Source organism: Oncorhynchus keta, unplaced genomic scaffold, assembly GCF_023373465.1.
Source record: "Oncorhynchus keta strain PuntledgeMale-10-30-2019 unplaced genomic scaffold, Oket_V2 Un_contig_14805_pilon_pilon, whole genome shotgun sequence".
NCBI classification, from domain to species: Eukaryota; Metazoa; Chordata; class Actinopteri; order Salmoniformes; family Salmonidae; genus Oncorhynchus; species Oncorhynchus keta.
In genome coordinates, this window is record NW_026278959.1 from 1 (window position 1) to 25,725 (window position 25,725).

The 25,725-nt window shown below is 43.8% G+C and overlaps 2 protein-coding genes and 1 long non-coding RNA gene across 3 annotated transcripts in view; 1 reads left to right on the forward strand and 2 right to left on the reverse strand.

Moving 5' to 3' along the window:
* The first annotated feature begins 5,030 nt into the window (after positions 1–5,030).
* On the forward strand, positions 5,031–9,718 carry LOC118383061 (immunoglobulin superfamily containing leucine-rich repeat protein 2). Its single transcript, XM_035769685.2, has 3 exons — positions 5,031–5,284; positions 6,205–6,450; positions 6,637–9,718. Exons 2-3 carry the CDS (start codon positions 6,214–6,216, stop codon positions 8,542–8,544), a joined length of 2,145 nt encoding a protein of 714 aa, XP_035625578.1. The 5' UTR covers positions 5,031–5,284; positions 6,205–6,213; the 3' UTR covers positions 8,545–9,718.
* Positions 9,719–10,486: 768 nt separating this feature from the next.
* Positions 10,487–13,592, reverse strand: LOC127918756 (uncharacterized). The gene is made up of 2 exons (XR_008100737.1): positions 12,998–13,592; positions 10,487–11,995 (listed from the first exon to the last, which is right to left on the reverse strand). It is a non-coding gene; the product is annotated as an uncharacterized LOC127918756 (long non-coding RNA).
* A 1,565-nt stretch (positions 13,593–15,157) lies between these two features.
* Positions 15,158–25,725, reverse strand: part of LOC127918757 (receptor for retinol uptake stra6-like) — a 142,214-nt gene continuing 131,646 nt past the window's right edge. Inside the window, exon 17 of the mRNA XM_052501943.1 lies at positions 15,158–16,007. Within this exon, the coding sequence (XP_052357903.1) occupies positions 15,757–16,007 (251 nt within the window). The 3' untranslated portion in view covers positions 15,158–15,756. The remainder of the gene's footprint in view (positions 16,008–25,725) is intronic.

The window sequence follows — 25,725 nt, forward strand, 5'->3', positions numbered from 1 at the left end:
TGTTAAACACAGTACCACACCACCCTTACTGACTGGTGTAAAACAGACACAGCACCACACCACCCTTACTGACTGGTGTTAAACACAGTACACCACCCTTACTGACTGGGGTGTAAAACCAGTACTACTGTGACTGGTGTGTATTGTATAGTACTACTGTGGGGAGTGTATTGTATAGTAAACTGACTGTGGATGTGTATTGTATAGTACTACTGTGGGGAGTGTATTGTATAGTACTACTGTGGGGTGTGTATTGAATAGTAGTACTGTGGGACATTGTATAGTACTACTGTGGGGTGTGTACTAGTACTACTGTGGGGTGTGTATTGAACAGACCACTGTGGGGTGTGTATTCCACAGTACTACTGTGGTGTGTATTGTATACACTACTGTGTTGAGAGAATGGTATAGTACTGACTGTGAGTGTAAAACAGACCACTGTGGGGACATTGTATAGTACTTACTGACTGGGTGTGTATTGAATAGTACTACTGTGGGGTGTGTATTGAATAGTACTACTGTGGTGTAAAATAGTACTACTGTGGGCAGTGTATTGTATTACTGACTGGTGTAAAACAGACCACTGTGGGGTGTGTATTGGAATAGTACTACTGTGGGGTGTGTATTGAATAGTACTACTGTGGGGTGTGTACCATACCACTACTGTGGGGTGTGTATTGAATAGTACTACTGTGGGGTGTGTACCCTTACTACTGGGGTGTGACCACATTCCACACCACCCTTACTGACTGGTGTGTACAGAATACCACACCACTACTGTGGGGTGTTAGACATAGTACTACACGTATGGTATAGTACTAATGTGGGGTCAGTGTATTGTACACACCACTACTGTGGGGTGTGTATTGAATAGTACTACTGACTGGGGTGTGTATTGAACAGTAGTACTGTGGGGTGTGTATTGTATAGTACTACTGGTGTGTATTGTATAGTACTACTGTGGGGTGTGTATTCTAGTACTACTGTGGGGTGTGTACCATACCACCCTGTTGGGTGTGTATTGTCAGTACACTGTGGGGAGTGTATTGTATACCACCCTGTGGGGAGTGTACTGGTATAAAACAGACTACTGTGGGGAGTGTATTGTATAGTACTACTGACTGGTGTCAGTATTGTATAGTACTACTGTGGGGACTGTATTGTGTAAAACAGTACTACTGTGGGGAGTGTATTGTACACCACCCCTACTGTGGGAGTGTCAGACATAGTACTACTGTGTTGAATAGTGAGTGTAAAATTGCATAGTAATACTGTGTTTAGTGTTGTACTACTGTTGGTGTGTATTGTACCACACCATTACTGTGGGGGTGTGTATTGACACAGTACTACTGTGGGGGTGTGACTGGTGTATAGTACTACTGTGGGGTGTGTATTTGTATAGTACTACTGTTGACTGGTATTGTATAGACACTGTGGGGTGTGTATTGAATAGTACTACTGTGGGGTGTGTATTGTATAGTACTACTGTGGGGTGTGTATTGTATAGTACTACTGTGGGGTGTGTATTGTATAGTACTACTGTTGGGTGTGTATGGTATAGTACTACTGTGGGGTGTGTATGGTATAGTACTACTGTGGGGTGTGTATTGTATAGTACTACTGTGGGGAGTGTATTGAATAGTACTACTGTGGGGGGTGTATTGTATAGTACCACTGTGGGGAGTGTATTGTATAGTACTACTGTGGGGAGTGTATTGAATAGTACTACTGTGGGGGGTGTATTGTATAGTACCACTGTGGGGAGTGTATTGTATAGTACTACTGTGGGGAGTGTATTGTATAGTACTACTGTGGGGAGTGTATTGAATAGTACTACTGTGGGGAGTGTATTGTATAGTACTACTGTGGGGAGTGTATTGTATAGTACTACTGTGGGGAGTGTATTGAATAGTACTACTGTGGGGAGTGTATTGTATAGTACTACTGTGGGGAGTGTATTGTATAGTACTACTGTGGGGAGTGTATTGTATAGTACTACTGTGGGGAGTGTATGGTATAGTACTACTGTGGATGTGTATTGTATAGTACTACTGTGGGGAGTGTATTGTATAGTACTACTGTGGGGTGTGTATTGAATAGTAGTACTGTGGGGAGTGTATTGTATAGTACTACTGTGGGGTGTGTATTCAATAGTACTACTGTGGGGTGTGTATTGAATAGTACTACTGTGGGGTGTGTATTGTATAGTACTACTGTGGGGTGTGTATTGTATAGTACTACTGTGTTGAGAGAATGGTATAGTACTACTGTGGGGAGTGTATTGAATAGTACTACTGTGGGGAGTGTATTGTATAGTACTACTGTGGGGTGTGTATTGAATAGTACTACTGTGGGGTGTGTATTGAATAGTACTACTGTGGGGTGTGTATTGTATAGTACTACTGTGGGGAGTGTATTGTATAGTACTACTGTGGGGTGTGTATTGTATAGTACTACTGTGGGGTGTGTATTGAATAGTACTACTGTGGGGTGTGTATTGAATAGTACTACTGTGGGGTGTGTATTGTATAGTACTACTGTGGGGTGTGTATTGAATAGTACTACTGTGGGGTGTGTATTGTATAGTACTACTGTGGGGTGTGTATTGTATAGTACTACTGTGGGGTGTGTATTGAATAGTACTACTGTGGGGTGTGTATTGAATAGTACTACTGTGGGGTGTGTATGGTATAGTACTAATGTGGGGTGTGTGTTGTATAGTACTACTGTGGGGTGTGTATTGAATAGTACTACTGTGGGGTGTGTATTGAATAGTAGTACTGTGGGGTGTGTATTGTATAGTACTACTGTGGGGTGTGTATTGTATAGTACTACTGTGGGGTGTGTATTCAATAGTACTACTGTGGGGTGTGTATTGCATAGTACTACTGTTGGGTGTGTATTGTATAGTACTACTGTGGGGAGTGTATTGTATAGTACTACTGTGGGGAGTGTATGGTATAGTACTACTGTGGGGAGTGTATTGTATAGTACTACTGTGGGGTGTGTATTGTATAGTACTACTGTGGGGAGTGTATTGTATAGTACTACTGTGGGGAGTGTATTGTATAGTACTACTGTGGGGAGTGTATTGTATAGTACTACTGTGTTGAATAGTGAGTGTATTGCATAGTAATACTGTGTTTAGTGTTGTACTACTGTGGGGAGTGTATTGAATAGTACTACTGTGGGGAGTGTATTGAATAGTACTACTGTGGGGGGTGTATTGTATAGTACTACTGTGTTGAATAGTGAGTGTATTGCATAGTAATACTGTGTTTAGTGTTGTACTACTGTGGGGAGTGTATTGAATAGTACTACTGTGGGGAGTGTATTGAATAGTACTACTGTGGGGAGTGTATTGTATAGTACTACTGTTGGGTGTGTATTGTATAGTACTACTGTTGGGTGTGTATTGTATAGTACTACTGTGGGTGTGTATGGTATAGTACTACTGTGGGTGTGTATGGTATAGTACTACTGTGGGGTGTGTATGGTATAGTACTACTGTGGGGTGTGTATTGTATAGTACTACTGTGGGAGTGTATTGAATAGTACTACTGTGGGGGGGTGTATTGTATAGTACCACTGTGGGGAGTGTATTGTAGTACTGGTATTGAATAGTACTACTGTGGGGGGGATTGTATAGTACCATTGTATAGTACTAGTGTATTGTATGTAATACTGTGGGGAGTGTATTGAATAGTACTACTGTGGGGAGTGTATTGAATAGTAGTACTGTGGGGAGTGTATTGTATAGTACTACTGTGGGGAGTGTATTGAATAGTACTACTGTGGGGAGTGTATTGAATAGTACTACTGTGGGGAGTGTATTGTATAGTAATACTGTGGGGAGTGTATTGTATAGTACTACTGTGGGGAGTGTATTGTATAGTACTACTGTGGGGAGTGTATTGTATAGTACTACTGTGGGGAGTGTATTGTATAGTACTACTGTGTTGAGTAGGGAGTGTATTGTATAGTACTACTGTGGGGGGTGTATTGTGTAGTACTACTGTGGGGTGTGTATGGTATAGTACTACTGTGTTGAGTAGGGAGTGTATGTCGTTGTTCTTCTGTGGGCACTGTATGGTGCAGTACTCTTGATAGACACTAGATGGGATATGGTGATAAGTTAGCTGTCTAGGCATGTCTTTCGAGGGAGTCACGGCAGTATTGACTTTTTCAAGCATTCTTCAGTTGTTTGCTGATGTTGTCCGGAGCTCGTGTATATTGCAAACAACACATAACATTGGGAAAAAGATTGCATGGTAGGATGTTTCTTAAATATATACAGAGACAAATATAGGATGTATCCAACAGTTGTCCGGAATCCAACCCCTCTTTTCAGGTAGATGATTTGATTTGTAAATCAGAAATAAATCAGAACCAAAAAGGAAATGTTACTTGGTATCAGGAGGGGAAACTGATTTTTCTTTGTCTTAGATGGGCAAGATGCATTATGGGAGCAGGGTGAGGATGGTCAACAGGCCTATATCGTTGTCTGTCAGTCATTTAAAAAAAATATTGCTAAATAAATATTTTCCAATGAATGAATTAGCCCAATGCGTGCTTGTTATAGTTTTAATAATACAATATACTATCCCTGTGGGCTTATATTTTCCACTGCTATTGAGGGACCTCACATCTTCCTGTTCTGTCATTCTGTTTTTCTATTTAGCTTTCATTCAAATAGGCCAACGGCAATACAGCTATTTAGGTATATTTAGATCCCAATCTGAACAATGCGCAATTTATAGTTCTGACCAAAAACTCGTCTTATTCTGTTGTATGGTCATCTCTCTCGAACTGTTACGGGGAAAAAAGGCAACACTGACGAGAATGGGGTCAGAGATAAGTTTAGGTTGACATAACAATGAATTAAACATTAGTATCTAAATTATTGATATTCTTTGGGGGTGGCAGGCGAACACGGAGCCTTTATGTCTCTTAATCCATGACTGATGAAAGGATGGGAGAGGCTGTCTGCGCGTTCACAAACCCTCCCATCGCTCTGTTACTGACCGCGGGAGCGCGCAGTGGACCGCTCGTCCTCTCAGTCACTTGCAAGAGGGAAACAGCCTCCGGAACGCACCGCATCATCCTACACAGAGAAAACATGTTTCCTCCACCGCCAACCTTCACCGTGGAGAAAAGTCCCATTAAAGGATTTACTATGGAAGATGTTAGTTGTTTCGACCACTGATCTGTGTTAAAAAAGAGGATATAATCTAAGGTACCCTGTTAGGAAAAACTGCCCGGATTGGGAATTAATTTCGGACAGGTAAGGATCAAACAAGTAACCTGGAGATTATTAATTATATTACACATTATGACACAAATATTATTGTAATTATGCTGTAATGTGTGGACTATATAGATAATTATCAAATGAAAGCCTACGACATCAATCCATCCATTTGAGGTCTATAATTCCGGTTTCATAAAGTCTCATCAGGAAAAAAACATCAACGTAAACAGTTTTCTTTATTTTACCACAATTGTTGGCTACTTTGTTCAGAAGGAACTATCATTAATTGGATTAAACTCCAGAGGTTGAAATGACATCGAAAATGTATTTTATGCGGCATCAAGCAAATCCCCGTCGCAGATCCGTTTCAGCACCAAGGACAGCGAGCCACTTCTGGTGCACTCTGCAGTTTGCGCCAAAGCTCTCTTGCAACATTAGCTGGCCTCGCTCGTTGGCACTGTTATGTGACGTAAAAAAAAAAAAATCAAACAAAACCACTTTCTCATAGTCAAGTTTGAAGACGTGAAATTGTACCTATACGAATGTATCTGAGTTCGGGAATTTGGTCGCCCTAAACCTTTATTGTTAAAAAGAAAAGGTTAAATCTGTTGAATCAATCGCATTAATCGACGTTGTATTTATTGTAAACTCGTTCCATAGATGTTTTTGTTGTTGCTATTGTTGACTGTATTTGTAATTTATCTGCAGGCTGCAGAATCCTGTGTCCCATATTCCCAGAGATATAATATGGCTGTGCTCTAGTGCTGTGATGCAACAGGACGTATCAGGGCTCAGGATTCATTCTGTGTTGAACATTATGACTCCCTTTCTAGATCTCTTATAGATAAGCAGAACAAATCATTGTCTATGATAGAGGTACATTTCCTGAAGATAATCTGTGTGCTAATGAATAAATACATTTAATTATTTAACATCCTTTGTCTTCTTCCCAGTTGGCGAAAATGGCGTCATGGCGGCTGGTCAGTCTCCTGGCGGTGTGGACTGTTGTGTTGGTTCTGGCTCAGTGTTGCCCAGAGCCCTGTAGCTGTCTGGATAAATACTCCCACCAGTTCGCTGACTGTGCCTACAAAGACCTGCTGTTAGTTCCCGTAGGCCTCCCCTTCAACGTCACCACCCTCTCTCTCTCCGCCAACAAGATCAAACTCCTGAAGGCCAAGAGCTTTATTAACGTCACCCAGGTGTGTTTGTGCGTGAATGTGGACCTGTGTGGCTCAGTTGGTAGAGCATGGTGCATGCAATGCCAAGGACCGTGGGTTTGATTCTCGCTGGGGCCACCCATTGTTAAAAGTGTCAGATAAATATTGTATATTATATTACCTGTGTAGTGAAAGACAGATTTGAATGAATAAAGTCTTGTTCTTCAGGTGACCTCCCTATGGCTGGCCCACAATGAGATTGTGACCATGGAGAGGGACACACTGGCCCCGCTGATTCAGCTGCGTAACCTGGACCTCAGCTACAATAAGATCATCAACTTCCCCTGGGAGGACCTGGCCAACCTCACTGCCCTTCAGCTGCTCAAGATGAACAACAACGAGATGATCAACCTCCCTAAAGATTCCTTCTCCACTCTCAAAGACCTGAGGTCCCTGAGGATCAACAACAACAGGTTCACTACCATTGTCCAGGGGACCTTCAGCTCTCTGAGCTCCATGTCTCACCTTCAGATCTACAACAACCCCTTCACCTGCTCCTGCAGTCTGGAGTGGCTGAGAGACTGGATCACGGAGTCTAAGATCTCTGTCCCGGAGCAGGACTCTATCGTCTGCGAGGCCCCTGAACATCTGAAAGGGGCCCTGGTGACCAAGATGCCCAAGCTGGAATGCAAGGCCCCGACAGTGTCCATCACCTATCAGCCCAACCTGGAAAACACTGAGCTATACGAAGGGTTTATGGTGATCCTCAATTGTGATACCAAGGGCAACCCCAAACCAGAGGTCAGCTGGGAGGTAGTGAAGGCAGGGAACCAGAAGTTCACATTCAGTTTGCCCTCTGAGGTCAGCGAGAAAAGCGACTCACCAATCAACGATAAAACTACCAACGGCCGGTTCCTGGTCTTCCAGAACGGCACTCTGATCATCCCCCGTATCAGCAAGAAGGAGGATGGGAACTACAGCTGCTCAGCTGTCAACGACCTCGGTAAAGCAGACAGCACAGTGAAGGTAGTGGTGGCGGTCACCAAGAAACAAGCCATTAACTCCATGCTGGACACCACAGCAGATAAGATCCTCCGTCCGTCTGGTGGAAACAAGCCGGGGCCTAAGATGACCAACAACATCATCAACTGGCCCAAGTCCGACTCCGAGAAGACCAAGAACGTTCCAACTGGGTCGTCTGTTAAACACGCTGATGGCTCAGTGCAGGCTGGCGAGGGCTCAGAGGAGCTTCCGTTTACTAGTAAGTGTGGCATCAGCGATGGCACTCAGTACATCTCCAATCACGCATTCAACCTCAGTCTGGACCAGCTGAAGCAATATACATTTGATTTCGGCGTCATCGCGTTGGAAGTGTCAGAGACCGAAGCCAAAGTGCAGCTGAATCCTCTCCAGCTCCCCAACAGTAAGAACAACCTTCACCTCAGCCACAACGAGAACCTAGAGACTGTCGACAAAGAGCCTTTCAGCCTCTATCAAGCCTCAACCAAAACCCCTCTGGACATGCTCTATCTGTGTTTTAACACTGGTAACGGACACTCTGTGGTGCAGTGGTCCCGGATAGAGGAAGGGATCAACACCTATAAGTTTCAGGGCCTACAGCCAGGCACTAACTACACCCTGTGTCTGACCTACGGAGGGCAGGACTGTCAGGTCCAGGTTGTCTTCACAACCAGGAAGAAGATTCCTTCTCTGTTAATCATAGTGGTGGTTAGTACCTTCCTGTTGGCGCTGGCTACAGTCCCTCTGCTGGGAGCAACCTGCTGTCATCTCTTATACAAGTACCAGGGAAAGACGTATAAACTGATCATGAAGGCGGCGCAGAAGAACCCAGATCAAATGGACAAACATATGGTTGGAGGTGATTTCGACCCCCGGGCGTCGTTTGTCGAGTTGGAAAAGAATTTTAACCCGAGTGAAATGGAAGACGGAGAGGGAGAGGATGGAGAGGACGCCGACGGGGAGGAGGTGGAGGGGAGCATGGTTACTGAGTCCATCCCAGGTTCTACGTCTAAATTCGAGGTGGGCTCTGAGTACAGCGATAGATTACCTTTGGGGGCGGAGGCGGTGAATATCTCTGAAGATGGAAACGGTAATTACAAAGAGCCGAGTCGCTGAGCAGAGCTGTGTGATGCTACTGGGGGGAGGGGAGGGGGGAGGGGTGGGGGGTAAAATAGTTACTATCAACTACATTTTAAACCAAGTAACTCACCTATCATTATTTCACGTAAATATGATAGCCCCGATGAAGGTGGATAGCTCATTTTACCTCAGAAAGCAAGCGATCAGTTCTAACCCAAATAAGAGACTGTCAAAAGGAAATGTTGTGCAGTAAAAATAATGGTATTGTATATATAAAACTTACAACATTCCTCTTACAGTAACAATACTGCAAGCACAGTTTTTTATACAGTTAAAACAGACCTCTACTAACTGCTAAAAAGCATAAGTGATTGAGATGTCCCCTTCATGCAGGGCGTAGGCTAACCGAAAAAGTTGTGCGCTTTACGTGAGCATCAGTTTCGGAAGGTTGCGGTGCTGTACAGTACAGGCGCGCGTCTCAACGCGTCCGCCTCGTTGCGTACACAGACCGTTATTTTAATTGTTCTGTGAGATTATGAAAAAGGGGGGAAAATCCCTTTATGTTGTCAAGGCATGTGCTGTGTCTGGGCTCAAACCCAGGTCACTATCGACTGATGTTGTTTAATTAATGTAATGTGGGGCTCTTCGAGTTAAGTGTGACTTAAAAAAAACAACAACGGGTGCTTGTTGTCCGTCTGTCTTTTTTCAACGATTCTATACGTGTCCATCCACGGCATGTCACACAGACGACGTATTTTCTTCATGTGTGGTTTTAATTAGCGTAGACTATAGGACTTTAGATATTCTCAATGTCGACATGTGATGTAAAAACCCAGTACAACTGAACGATTCTCTTTTTTTTATTAAAGTATAGCTAAATGATCCCGTCTACAGTGTCATTAACTGAGGCGTCAAGGAGCGTCTCGTTGCTGTGAGTGTCCTGTCGTTTTATGCATAGTGAGTTTTTTGGTGAGCTATACTGTTACGGACGTTGTTGTACAAATATCCCCCGATCTTTCAAGATTTTTTATATGATTTTATGTACGTGAAATTAATAAAATATCCCAAAACAATTTTTAAATTCTCCTATTTCCTGTCATTGAGTCAAAAAACTGTTTTCAACTTCATTTTAACTCGACGGGGTAAGGTTTGGTACTTGTATGACTATACACTGCTGTGAATTAAACAATAAAATGATGTTTATATTGGATTGGGCGTTGGCCGTGAATTGTAGTGACCGCCTGTTAGCGGTCTATCCACCTAAAGCGTGTTTAGAATTATAGGAAAGTACGGAATGTCTATGATTGTTATATTTCTTACTGATAATTACAGCGTTATGGCGAGAACAAATGTATTTGTTGGATAAGCGTAGCAAACGGTTCAAAATTGTACGATACTTGGACTGCTTTATTTTCTCTTCAATTGTAAAGAAAAAGAAAGTGATTGGACACAAATACCCTCTTGAATATAGCCTTTATTTATGGACAGAATGATATACCTACCTTGTTGTGAATCAACATAATATAGCGCTGCGTTTTGACCAAAGTCACTTCTCATTGCCGAATGGACTGTCCGCAGAATAACGGCGGAGCGCCACACTTCCCGTTCTTCTCATGGTAGGCTATGAAGCTTACACAACCACACCAAGTATTCGTATTACTATTCTCTGTGAATTTATATCAGTAATGTTTTCTTTCCCGATTACATACAATCACATTCATTCCGCATGATTGATTCGTTAAATAGCCTATATTGAAATGTTATAAAGATAGGCTACGAACAGGTGCGTAATTGTTCATATAAACATCACCATACGGGGGGAAATAATCTTTGAAAACATCAGTATATATTGCTAATAATTTACTAAAATATATTTACTATCGAAAGTTTCCTGAAAAGCAACATGACAAAGATATGTGTTTCCAAACGAAACGAAATAATGATGTTTTACTTGACACATTAAATCCACACGGAAATCTTTCGTCATCTTTCGTTTTAATGTCATGTTAATCATACATAAATTAATTATGATTTAATTCAAAAGCTACTTGAGTCACTGTCACTTTTGAAATGCAATATGGCTGCAACACACAGCGAGAATAAGTAGACGATCCTGAACAGCAACATTTTCACAACTATAAATTGAGAAAAATAACGATCCAAAACATTATCAGCAGAATTATAGTAGAGTTATTTTATAAGAGGTACAAGGTGACCGACAGCAAAGAGTTCAAGCAAACAGTTTCATCTGTCTACGTTTTAATCGCCATTTCATACATTTTCAACATAAGATATTATTTATTCGCCTGGAATCAGAACAGAATTGTGCCGTTTTGGAACAATTCAGTTTGGCTTCCAGGGTACAATAGATATTTACACCAGTCAGTGTTAATTAATGAACAGTTTCTTTATAGCCTTCCATTACAGAGCAGTCTGTATATTAATAAATAGTTACATTCTAACCACGTATACATGGTCAAACTAGCCTGGATTCCAAGATGACATGTTCTGTTTCCAGTGGTGAAATGGAGTGTATCAGTTAGGCTTCCAGGCTATGGTCAGACAGGAGTTCAGTGCCACACGACCTTTCCTGCTAGACTAGAGATTCTGTACAGCCACCAGAGCCATGCAAACAAAGAGACAGACAACAAAACACACATCCATCCAGGTCGATCCCACGGTGTAGCACTACCTTGGACCAGGGCTGATAGGTAGTGCACTATATAGGAACTAAGGTGACATTTAGACAGGTAGCCACTCAGAAGACAGATTTCCTGAGGCATTTGAGCTAGAAGGTCTACGACATTTAGATCTAATCCTTCCATTTTCAAAAAAATAATAATCAGAAATCATTGATTGATTGATTCAATGGGAGTCAATGGGAAACTTGCATGAAAAAAAGAGGCAAGCAGTCAGATCAATGCATAGACATATAATACCACAGTTATAATCTGACCAAGAGCCATCCATACACCACCAAAGGCCACATTCCAATTCAGTCAAATGAAAGTCCAATTCCAATTTTCCCTCATTGAAAAACAATAAGGAAATGTGTATTCTAAAAGATGCAGTATGAGCTCTGCCATTTCCTTGTTACTAAAAGGGACAAAACATGGTATCAGACCCCAGTTAGACGAGCTGTCTCCATGGTATCAGACTAGCTGTCTCCATGGTATCAGACCCCAGTTAGACGAGCTGTCTCCATGGTATCAGACTAGCTGTCTCCATGGTATCAGACCCCAGTTAGACGAGCTGTCTCCATGGTATCAGACTAGCTGTCTCCATGGTATCAGACCCCAGTTAGACGAGCTGTCTCCATGGTATCAGACTAGCTGTCTCCATGGTATCAGACCCCAGTTAGACTAGCTGTCTCCATGGTATCAGACCCCAGTTAGACTAGCTGTCTCCATGGTATCAGACCCCAGTTAGACTAGCTGTCTCCATGGTATCAGACCCCAGTTAGACTAGCTGTCTCCATGGTATCAGACTAGCTGTCTCCATGGTATCAGACCCCAGTTAGACTAGCTGTCTCCATGGTATCAGACTAGCTGTCTCCATGGTATCAGACCCCAGTTAGACGAGCTGTCTCCATGGTATTAGACTAGCTGTCTACATGGTATCAGACCCCCAGTCTCCATGGTTCAGACTAGCTGTCTCCATGGTATCAGACCCCAGTTAGACTAGCTGTCTCCATGGTATCAGACCCCAGTTATACTAGCTGTCTCCATGGTATCAGACCCCAGTTAGACTAGCTGTCTCCATGGTATCAGACCCCAGTTAGACTAGCTGTCTCCATGGTATCAGACCCCAGTTAGACTAGCTGTCTCCATGATATCAGACAGTTAGACTAGCTGTCTCAGTATCAGACCCCAGTTAGACTAGCTGTCTCCATGGTATCAGCTGATATCAGACCCCAGACTAGCTGTCTCCATGGTATCAGACCCCAGTTAGACTAGCTGTCTCCATGGTATCAGACCCCAGTTAGACGAGCTGTCTCCATGGTATCAGACCCCAGTTAGACTAGCTGTCTCCATGGTATCAGACCCCAGTTAGACTAGCTGTCTCCATGGTATCAGACCCCAGTTAGACTAGCTGTCTCCATGGTATCAGATCCCAGTTAGACTAGCTGTCTCCATGGTATCAGACCCCAGTTAGACTAGCTGTCTCCATGGTATCAGACCCCAGTTAGACTAGCTGTCTCCATGGTATCAGACCCCAGTTAGACTAGCTGTCTCCATGGTATCAGACCCCAGTTAGACTAGCTGTCTCCATGGTATCAGACCCCCCTAGCAGACTAGCTGTCTCCATGGTATCAGACCCCAGTTAGACTAGCTGTCTCCATGGTATCAGACCCCAGTTAGACTAGCTGTCTCCATGGTATCAGACCCCAGTTAGACTCAGCTGTCTCCATGGTATCAGACCCCAGTTAGACTAGCTGTCTCCATGGTATCAGACCCCAGTTAGACTAGCTGTCTCCATGGTATCAGACCTCCAGTTAGACTAGCTGTCTCCATGGTATCAGACCCCAGTTAGACTAGCTGTCTCCATGGTATCAGACCCCAGTTAGACTAGCTGTCTCCATGGTATCAGACCCCAGTTAGACTAGCTGTCTCCATGGTATCAGACCCCAGTTAGACTAGCTGTCTCCATGGTATCAGACCCCAGTTAGACTAGCTGTCTCCATGGTATCAGACCCCAGTTAGACTAGCTGTCTCCATGGTATCAGACCCCAGTTAGACTAGCTGTCTCCATGGTATCAGACCCCAGTTAGACTAGCTGTCTCCATGGTATCAGACCCCAGTTAGACTAGCTGTCTCCATGGTATCAGACCCCAGTTAGACTAGCTGTCTCCATGGTATCAGACCCCAGTTAGACTAGCTGTCTCCATGGTATCAGACCCCAGTTAGACTAGCTGTCTCCATGGTATCAGACCCCAGTTAGACTAGCTGTCTCCATGGTATCAGACCCCAGTTAGACTAGCTGTCTCCATGGTATCAGACCCCAGTTAGACTAGCTGTCTCCATGGTATCAGACCCCAGTTAGACTAGCTGTCTCCATGATATCAGACCCCAGTTAGACTAGCTGTCTCAGAGCTGTCCCATGGTTAGACTAGCTGTCTCCATGGTATCAGACCCCATGGTTAGACTAGCTGTCTCCATGGTATCAGACCCCAGTTAGACTAGCTGTCTCCATGGTATCAGACCCCAGTTAGACTAGCTGTCTCCATGGTATCAGACCCCAGTTAGACTAGCTGTCTCCATGGTATCAGACCCCAGTTAGACTAGCTGTCTCCATGGTATCAGACCCCAGTTAGACTAGCTGTCTCCATGGTATCAGACCCCAGTTAGACTAGCTGTCTCCATGGTATCAGACCCCAGTTAGACTAGCTGTCTCCATGGTATCAGACCCCAGTTAGACTAGCTGTCTCCATGGTATCAGACCCCAGTTAGACTAGCTGTCTCCATGGTATCAGACCCCAGTTAGACTAGCTGTCTCCATGGTATCAGACTCCAGTTAGACTAGCTGTCTCCATGGTATCAGACCCCAGTTAGACTAGCTGTCTCCATGGTATCAGACCCCAGTTAGACTAGCTGTCTCCATGGTATCAGACCCCAGTTAGACTAGCTGTCTCCATGGTATCAGACCCCAGTTAGACTAGCTGTCTCCATGGTATCAGACCCCAGTTAGACTAGCTGTCTCCATGGTATCAGACCCCAGTTAGACTAGCTGTCTCCATGGTATCAGACCCCAGTTAGACTAGCTGTCTCCATGGTATCAGACCCCAGTTAGACTAGCTGTCTCCATGGTATCAGACCCCAGTTAGACTAGCTGTCTCCATGGTATCAGACCCCAGTTAGACTAGCTGTCTCCATGGTATCAGACCCCAGTTAGACTAGCTGTCTCCATGGTATCAGACCCCAGTTAGACTAGCTGTCTCCATGGTATCAGACCCCAGTTAGACTAGCTGTCTCCATGGTATCAGACCCCAGTTAGACTAGCTGTCTCCATGGTATCAGACCCCAGTTAGACTAGACTTGTCTCCATGGTATCAGACCCCAGTTAGACTAGCTGTCTCCATGGTATCAGACCCCAGTTAGACTAGCTGTCTCCATGGTATCAGACCCCAGTTAGACTAGCTGTCTCCATGGTATCAGACCCCATGGTTCAGACCCCAGTTAGAGCTGTCTCCATGGTATCAGACCCCAGTTAGACTAGCTGTCTCCATGGTATCAGACCCCAGTTAGACTAGCTGTCTCCATGGTATCAGACCCCAGTTAGACTAGCTGTCTCCATGGTATCAGACCCCAGTTAGACTAGCTGTCTCCATGGTATCAGACCCCAGTTAGACTAGCTGTCTCCATGGTATCAGACCCCAGTTAGACTAGCTGTCTCCATGGTATCAGACCCCAGTTAGACTAGCTGTCTCCATGGTATCAGACCCCAGTTAGACTAGCTGTCTCCATGGTATCAGACCCCAGTTAGACTAGCTGTCTCCATGGTATCAGACCCCAGTTAGACTAGCTGTCTCCATGGTATCAGACCCCAGTTAGACTAGCTGTCTCCATGGTATCAGACCCCAGTTAGACTAGCTGTCTCCATGGTATCAGACCCCAGTTAGACTAGCTGTCTCCATGGTATCAGAGCTGTCCCCAGTTAGACTAGCTGTCTCCATGGTATCAGACCCCAGTTAGACTAGCTGTCTCCATGGTATCAGACCCCAGTTAGACTAGCTGTCTCCATGGTATCAGACCCCAGTTAGACTAGCTGTCTCCATGGTATCAGACCCCAGTTAGACTAGCTGTCTCCATGGTATCAGACCCCAGTTAGACTAGCTGTCTCCATGGTATCAGACCCCAGTTAGACTAGCTGTCTCCATGGTATCAGACCCCAGTTAGACTAGCTGTCTCCATGGTATCAGACCCCAGTTAGACTAGCTGTCTCCATCTGCGTCGGCTAATGGGGATCATAATAAATCTAAACCATCTAAACCACTGTGAAATATCTTTAAGAAGCAAACATCTTGTTTGAGGCTGGTGTACAAAACCAAAACTTAAAAACGGGAAGCATAGAAATAGCACACAGAACAGAGCTATCACTTCTTAGACAGGCTTTCAATGCTACTGACAGATCTATGACTCACTGAATTTGGTCAGGTCACCCAAATAGTTACATAATGCAGCTTTAAATTTCAGTTTGCTTCCTGAATTGGAATGGAGTTGACCACAAGCCTGGGGGACACGTTCAGTCTCAGTTAGTCACTGCCTCCGTTTCCTTCCCTGCCTCCATGTTTCCTGCCTCCTTCTTGATCCCCTCTTTTGCAGCCCAGTTGAGTGTTCCGTTGAAGAAGCTCTCGTTGTTCTGACGCTGGAAGTGCTTCCTGGAGCCCACCAGCGAGGGGTTGTTGACCAGGGTGTAGAGGAGCTGCCAGTGGCCCCGTGCCCGTTTAGAGATGGAAACCTTATGCTGTGGCTTCTTCTCCTGATTGACTAGCTGGATGCCTGGGGGGAGAGACACACAGAGAGTATCTATATGGATCACAGAATGAGGAGACAGACACAGATGTTCAGACAGACACACAGATGTTCAGATATACACAGGGATGTTCAGATATACACAGAGATGTTCAGATAGACACAGCAGACACAGAGATGTTCAGACAGACACAGAGATGTTCAGATATACACAGGGATGTTCAGACAGACACAGAGATGTTCAGACAGACACAGAGATGTTCAGATAGACACAGCAGACACAGAGATGTTCAGATATACACAGAGATGTTCAGACAGACACAGAGATGTTCAGACAGACACAGAGATGTTCAGATAGACACAGCAGACACAGAGATGTTCAGATATACACAGCGATGTTCAGACAGACACAGAGATGTTCAGATATACACAGCGATGTTCAGATATACACAGAGATGTTCAGACATACACAGAGATGTTCAGATATACACAGAGATGTTCAGATAGACACAGCAGACACAGAGATGTTCAGATATACACAGAGATGTTCAGATATACACAGAGATGTTCAGATATACACAGAGATATTCATAAAGACACAGAGATGTTCAGATAGACACAGAGATGTTCAGATAGACACAGATATGTTCAGATATACACAGAGATGGTCAGATAGACACAGAGATGTTCAGACAGACACAGAGATGTTCAGATATACACAGAGATGTTCAGAGAGATGTTCAGATAGACACAGAGATGTTCAGACAGACACAGAGATGTTCAGATATACACAGCGATGTTCAGATATACACAGAGATGTTCAGACATACACAGAGATGTTCAGATAAACAAAGAGATGTTCAGATAGACACAGCAGACACAGAGATGTTCAGATATACACAGAGATGTTCAGATAGACACAGCAATGTTCAGATATACACAGAGATGTTCAGACATACACAGAGATGTTCAGATAAACAAAGAGATGTTCAGATAGACACAGCAGACACAGAGATGTTCAGATATACACAGAGATGTTCAGATAGACACAGAGATGTTCAGACAGACACAGAGATGTTCAGATATACACAGAGACGTTCAGATAGACACAGAGATGTTCAGATAGACACAGAGATGTTCAGATAGACACAGAGATGTTTAGACAGACACAGAGATGTTCAGTTATACACAGGGATGTTCAGACAGACACAGAGATGTTCAGACAGACACAGAGATGTTCAGATATACACAGAGACATTCAGATAGACACAGAGATGTTCAGATAGACACAGAGATGTTCAGATAGACACAGAAATGTTCAGACAGACACAGAGATGTTCAGATATACACAGGGATGTTCAGACAGACACAGAGATGTTCAGACAGACACAGAGATGTTCAGACAGACACAGAGATGTTCAGTTATACACAGAGATGTTCAGATATACACAGAGATGTTCAGATAGACACAGCAGACACAGAGATGTTCAGATATACACAGAGATGTTCAGACAGACACAGAGATGTTCAGTTATACACAGAGATGTTCAGATATACACAGAGATGTTCAGATAGACACAGAGATGTTCAGATAGACACAGCAGACAGAGAGATGTTCAGATAGATACAGAGATGTTCAGACAGACACAGATCTTATAACTTCATTTAGGAGAGCCTGTCTTTTGGCTAAGGGTTACAGCATTTGGAAGCTGGCCAGTAGGGAGCTACACAATTACAATACCGAACAAAGCAATAACGCAGAGCAATCCTATGGTAATCCTGTGAGCTATAGCAGCAGCAAGGTAGGACCATATTGAGCTGAACATTAACACTCTGGATGTGACTCAAATGGCCCCCTATTCCCTACACAGTGCGGTAAGGGGCTCTGGTCTAAAGTAGTGCACTATAAAGGCAATAGGGTGCTATTTGGAATGCAGACACTGAATCCTCCCTCTGGGCCCCGTACATATGAACCAGTCTATTATAGCTGACCATCTGTGTAATCAACAGCTCTAGTGATAATCTCTGCGATACAACACATGATCACTGATGATGGTGGTGACAACGACGCGTTGTAGTCAACATACAGACAAGAAGGAAAGCAGCCGCAGTTCATTTATTGGCTTGTTGCACTCTACATTACCCAGACATCATACTGGATAAAATCCCTACATTACCCAGACATTACCCAGACATCATACTGGATAAAAACCCTACATTACCCAGACATCATACTGGATGAAATCCCTACATTACCCAGACATTACCCAGACATCATACTGGATGAAATCCCTACATTACCCAGACATTACCCAGACATCATACTGGATAAAAACCCTACATTACCCAGACATCATACTGGATAAAAACCCTACATTACCCAGACATCATACTGGATAAAAACCCTACATTACCCAGACATCATACTGGATAAAATCCCTACATTACCCAGACATTCCCCAGACATCATACTGGATAAAAACCCTACATTACCCAGACATTACCCAGACATCATACTGGATAAAATCCCTACATTACCCAGACATCATACTGGATAAAATCCCTACATTACCCAGACATCATACTGGATGAAATCCCTACATTACCCAGACATCATACTGGATGAAATCCCTACATTACCCAGACATTACCCAGACATCATACTGGATAAAAACCCTACATTACCCAGACATCATACTGGATAAAATCCCTACATTACCCAGACATTCCCCAGACATCATACTGGATAAAAACCCTACATTACCCAGACATTACCCAGACATCATACTGGATAAAATCCCTACATTACCCAGACATCATACTGGATAAAATCCCTACATTACCCAGACATTCCCCAGACATCATACTGGATAAAAACCCTACATTACCCAGACATCCTACGGAATTAAAAACTACATTACCCAGACATCCTACTGAATAAAAACTACATTACCCAGGCATCATATTGGATAAAAAACGACATTATCCAGACGTCCTACTGAATAACAACTACATTACCCAGACACCCTACTGAATAAAAGCTACATTACCCAGATGTCCTACTGAATAAAAGCAACATTAACCAGACGTCATGCTGAACAACTCTACATTACCCAGACATCCTACTGAACAAGAACTCTACATTACCCAGACGTCCTACTGAACAAGAACTCTACATTACCCAGACGTCCAACTGAATAAAAACTACATTACCTAGACGTCCTACTGAATAAAAACTACATTACCCAGACGACCTACTGGATAATACTGTACCTCCATGGTGGAATCCTATACTACATATTAATACTGTACCTCCATGGTGGAATCCTATACTATATATTAATACCTCCATGGTGGAATCCTATACTACATATTAATACCTCCATGGTGGAATCCTATACTATATATTAATACTGTACCTCCATGGTGGAATCCTATACTACATATTAATACCTCCATGGTGGAATCCTATACTACATATTAATACCTCCATGGTGGAATCCTATACTACATATTAATACTGTACCTCCATGGTGGAATCCTATACTACATATTAATACCTCCATGGTGGAATCCTATACTACATATTAATACCTCCATGGTGGAATCCTATACTACATATTAATACCTCCATGGTGGAATCCTATACTACATATTAATACTGTACCTCCATGGTGGAATCCTATACTACATATTAATACCTCCATGGTGGAATCCTATACTACATATTAATACCTCCATGGTGGAATCCTATACTATATATTAATACCTCCATGGTGGAATCCTATACTACATATTAATACCTCCATGGTGGAATCCTATACTACATATTAATACCTCCATGGTGGAATCCTATACTATATATTAATACTGTACCTCCATGGTGGAATCCTATACTACATATTAATACCTCCATGGTGGAATCCTATACTATATATTAATACCTCCATGGTGGAATCCTATACTATATATTAATACCTCCATGGTGGAATCCTATACTACATATTAATACTGTACCTCCATGGTGGAATCCTATACTACATATTAATACCTCCATGGTGGAATCCTATACTACATATTAATACCTCCATGGTGGAATCCTATACTACATATTAATACCTCCATGGTGGAATCCTATACTACATATTAATACTGTACCTCCATGGTGGAATCCTATACTACATATTAATACCTCCATGGTGGAATCCTATACTACATATTAATACCTCCATGGTGGAATCTATACTACATATTAATACCTCCATGGTGGAATCCTATACTACATATTAATACCTCTATGGTGGAATCCTATACTACATATTAATACCTCCATGGTGGAATCCTATACTACATATTAATACCTCCATGGTGGAATCCTATACTACATATTAATACCTCCATGGTGGAATCCTATACTACATATTAATACTGTACTACATATTAATACCCATGGTGGAATCCTATACTACATATTAATACCTCCATGGTGGAATCTATACTATATATTAATACCTCCATGGTGGAATCCTATATACATATTAATACCTCCATGGTGGAATCCTATACTACATATTAATACCTCCATGGTGGAATCCTATACTACATATTAATACCTCCATGGTGGAATCCTATACTATATATTAATACTGTACCTCCATGGTGGAATCCTATACTACATATTAATACCTCCATGGTGGAATCCTATACTACATATTAATACCTCTATGGTGGAATCCTATACTACATATTAATACTGTACCTCCATGGTGGAATCCTATACTACATATTAATACCTCCATGGTGGAATCCTATACTATATATTAATACTGTACCTCCATGGTGGAATCCTATACTACATATTAATACCTCCATGGTGGAATCCTATACTACATATTAATACCTCCATGGTGGAATCCTATACTACATATTAATACCTCCATGGTGGAATCCTATACTACATATTAATACCTCCATGGTGGAATCCTATACTACATATTAATACCTCCATGGTGGAATCCTATACTACATATTAATACCTCCATGGTGGAATCCTATACTACATATTAATACCTCCATGGTGGAATCCTATACTACATATTAATACTGTACCTCCATGGTGGAATCCTATACTACATATTAATACCTCCATGGTGGAATCCTATACTACATATTAATACCTCCATGGTGGAATCCTATACTACATATTAATACCTCCATGGTGGAATCCTATACTACATATTAATACCTCCATGGTGGAATCCTATACTACATATTAATACTGTACCTCCATGGTGGAATCCTATACTACATATTAATACCTCCATGGTGGAATCCTATACTATATATTAATACTGTACCTCCATGGTGGAATCCTATACTACATATTAATACCTCCATGGTGGAATCCTATACTACATATTAATACCTCCATGGTGGAATCCTATACTATATATTAATACCTCCATGGTGGAATCCTATACTATATATTAATACCTCCATGGTGGAATCCTATACTACATATTAATACCTCCATGGTGGAATCCTATACTACATATTAATACCTCCATGGTGGAATCCTATACTACATATTAATACCTCCATGGTGGAATCCTATACTACATATTAATACCTCCATGGTGGAATCCTATACTACATAATATTCATTTCTTCACTACATCTGCCTTCAGTGACCACACCCTCAGTCACTCAACGTTGTCAGAATGAACAACCTGTCTAACTGAACACCAGTTTAACCAATTAATCGGCTGTCCCAACACCAGTTTAACCAATTAATGGGCTGTCCCAATACCAGTTCAGCCAATTAATGGGCTGTCCCAATACCAGTTTAAGCAATGAATGAGCTGTCCCAATACCAGTTTAAGCAATGAATGAGCTGTCCCAATACCAGTTTAACCAATTAATGGGCTGTCCCAATACCAGTTTAAGCAATTAATGGGCTGTCCCAATACCAGTTTAACCAATTAATGGGCTGTCCCAATACCAGTTTAAGCAATTAATGGGCTGTCCCAATACCAGTTTAACCAATTAATGGGCTGTCCCAATACCAGTTTAACCAATTAATGGGCTGTCCCAACACCAGTTTAACCAATTAATGGGCTGTCCCAACACCAGTTTAACCAATTAACGGGCTGTCCCAACACCAGTTTAACCAATTAACGGGCTGTCCCAACACCAGTTTAACCAATTAATGGGCTGTCCCAACACCAGTTCAACCAATTAATGGGCTGTCCCAATACCAGTTTAACCAATTAATGGGCTGTCCCAATACCAGTTTAACCAATTAATGGGCTGTCCCAATACCAGTTTAACCAATTAACGGGCTGTCCCAATACCAGTTTAACCAATTAATGGGCTGTCCCAATACCAGTTTAACCAATTAATGGGCTGTCCCAACACCAGTTTAACCAATTAATGGGCTGTCCCAATACCAGTTTAACCAATTAATGGGCTGTCCCAACACCAGTTTAACCAATTAATGGGCTGTCCCAACACCAGTTTAACCAATTAACGGGCTGTCCCAACACCAGTTTAACCAATTAACGGGCTGTCCCAACACCAGTTTAACCAATTAACGGGCTGTCCCAACACCAGTTTAACCAATTAACGGGCTGTCCCAACACCAGTTTAACCAAATAATGGGCTGTCCCAACACCAGTTTAACCAATTAACGGGCTGTCCCAACATCAGTTTAACCAATTAACGGGCTGTCCCAACACCAGTTAACAGCTATAGGACGTGTTTGTCTTCCTTTAGTGACAGCCTCCGAGATGAATAGAACATAACGTGGGCAGACAGCTGAACAGAACAGAGCATGGGGCGTTATGCGTGGGCACACCTCACCGTAAGGACAAATGATTAGTTTATCACAGATCTGATCGTGGAAAGGCATCAGGACCAGGGTATAAATGAAACCACATTATACTCAGGCCAGCTTTCTGCTTCCCACAATCTTCTACTGTACGTGACAGACAGTGGTATGAGCCAATTATATATTATGTTGGACAGCAGGTCATTCAAGACATAATTATCCTCTCGTCGCCTTTTTGTAAGAGACAGCAGTCCTTTAGAAATGTTCCATATTGCACTTGAAATATGAACACATATTAATTAAGAGTGATGCGTCAGAGCGTTGAGAGGGACGCGTCAGAGAGTTGAGAGGGAGGCGTCAGAGAGTTGAGAGGGAGGCGTCAGAAAGTTGAGAGGGAGGCGTCAGAGAGTTGAGAGGGAGGCGTCAGAGAGTTGAGAGGGACGCGTCAGAGAGTTGAGAGGGAGGCGTCAGAGAGTTGAGAGGGAGGCATCAGAGAGTTGAGAGGGACGCGTCAGAGAGTTGAGAGGGAGGCGTCAGAAAGTTGAGAGGGAGGCGTCAGAGAGTTGAGAGGGACGCGTCAGAGAGTTGAGAGGGAGGCGTCAGAGAGTTGAGAGGGAGGCATCAGAGAGTTGAGAGGGACGCGTCAGAGAGTTGAGAGGGAGGCGTCAGAAAGTTGAGAGGGAGGCGTCAGAGAGTTGAGAGGGACGCGTCAGAGAGTTGAGAGGGAGGCGTCAGAGAGTTGAGAGGGAGGCGTCAGAGAGTTGAGAGGGACGCGTCAGAGAGTTGAGAGGGACGCGTCAGAAAGTTGAGAGGGAGGCGTCAGAGAGTTGAGAGGGACGCGTCAGAGAGTTGAGAGGGACGCGTCAGAGAGTTGAGAGGGAGGCGTCAGAGAGTTGAGAGGGAGGAGTCGGAGCATTGAGAGGGAGGAGTCGCAGCGTTGAGAGAGAGGCGTCAGAGCGTTGAGAGGGAGGAGTCGGAGCGTTGAGAGGGAGGCGTCAGAGAGTTGAGAGGGAGGAGTCGGAGCATTGAGAGAGAGGCGTCAGAAAGTTGAGAGGGAGGAGTCGGAGCATTGAGAGGGAGGCGTCGGAGCGTTGAGAGGGAGGCGTCAGAGAGTTGAGAGGGAGGAGTCGGAGCATTGAGAGAGAGGCGTCAGAAAGTTGAGAGGGAGGCGTCAGAGCGTTGAGAGGGAGGAGTCGGAGCATTGAGAGGGAGGCGTCAGAGAGTTGAGAGGGAGGAGTCGTAGCATTGAGAGGGAGGAGTCGGAGCATTGAGAGGGAGGCGTCAGAAAGTTGAGAGGGAGGCGTCAGAAAGTTGAGAGGGAGGAGTCGGAGCATTGAGAGGGAGGCGTCAGAAAGTTGAGAGGGAGGCATCATAGCGTTGAGAGGGAGGAGTCGGAGCATTGAGAGAGAGGCGTCAGAAAGTTGAGAGGGAGGCGTCAGAGCGTTGAGAGGGAGGAGTCGGAGCATTGAGAGGGAGGCGTCAGAAAGTTGAGAGGGAGGCGTCAGAGAGTTGAGAGGGAGGCGTCAGAGAGTTGAGAGGGAGGCGTCAGAGCGTTGAGAGGGAGGAGTCGGAGCATTGAGAGGGAGGCGTCAGAAAGTTGAGAGGGAGGCGTCAGTGCGTTGAGAGGGAGGAGTCGGAGCATTGAGAGGGAGGAGTCGGAGCATTGAGAGGGAGGCGTCAGAAAGTTGAGAGGGAGGCGTCAGTGCGTTGAGAGGGAGGAGTCGGAGCATTGAGAGGGAGGAGTCGGAGCATTGAGAGGGAGGCGTCAGAAAGTTGAGAGGGAGGAGTCGGAGCATTGAGAGGGAGGAGTCGGAGCATTGAGAGGGAGGCGTCAGAAAGTTGAGAGGGAGGCGTCAGTGCGTTGAGAGGGAGGAGTCGGAGCGTTGAGAGGGAGGCGTCAGAGAGTTGAGAGGGAGGAGTCGGAACTTTGAGAGGGAGGAGTCGGAGCGTTGAGAGGGAGGAGTCGCAGCGTTGAGAGGGAGGAGTCGGAGCGTTGAGAGGGAGGAGTCGGAGCGTTGAGAGGGAGGAGTCGGAGCGTTGAGAGGGAGGCGTCAGAGAGTTGAGAGGGAGGCGTCAGAGAGTTGAGAGGGAGGAGTCGGAACTTTGAGAGGGAGGAGTCGGAGCGTTGAGAGGGAGGAGTCGCAGCGTTGAGAGGGAGGAGTCAGAGCGTTGAGAGGGAGGCGTCAGAGAGTTGAGAGGGAGGAGTCGGAGCGTTGAGAGGGAGGAGTCGGAGCGTTGAGAGGGAGGAGTCAGAGCGTTGAGAGTGACGTGCATTGTGCACAACCCCATCCTGCCCAGCACTGTAGCAGCATCCAATAGAAGGGGATAAGGCAACTGTACTTATTCTGAATGAACCCCAGTGCCTTCGAAAAGCATTCAGGTTACAGGACTAGGTTGACTTTTTCCACATTTTGTTACGTTACAGCCATATTCAAAAATGGATTCAATAGAAAAATGTCCTCTGCAATCTACACACCATACCCCATAATGACAAAGCCAAAAAAAGTCCTCTGCAATCTACACACCATACCCCATAATGACGAAGCCAAAAAATGTCCTCTGAAATCTACACACCATACCCCATAATGACAAATTTGAAACAATTTTGAAAATCTATTAAAATAAAAAAACAGAAATACTTTACATAAGTATTCAGACCCTTGGCTATGAGAATCTAAATTGAGCTCAGGTGCACCCTGTTTCCATTTATAATCCTTTCCACAACTTGATTAGAGACCACCTGTGGTAAATTCAATTGATTGGAAATGATTTGGAAAGCCACACACCTGTCTACCTGTCTATGTGTATACACCTGTCTATATAAGATCCCACAGTTGACAGTGCACATCAGGGCAAAAATCAAGCCATGAGTTCGAAATAATTGTCCTTAGAGCTCCGAGACAGGATTGTGTCGAG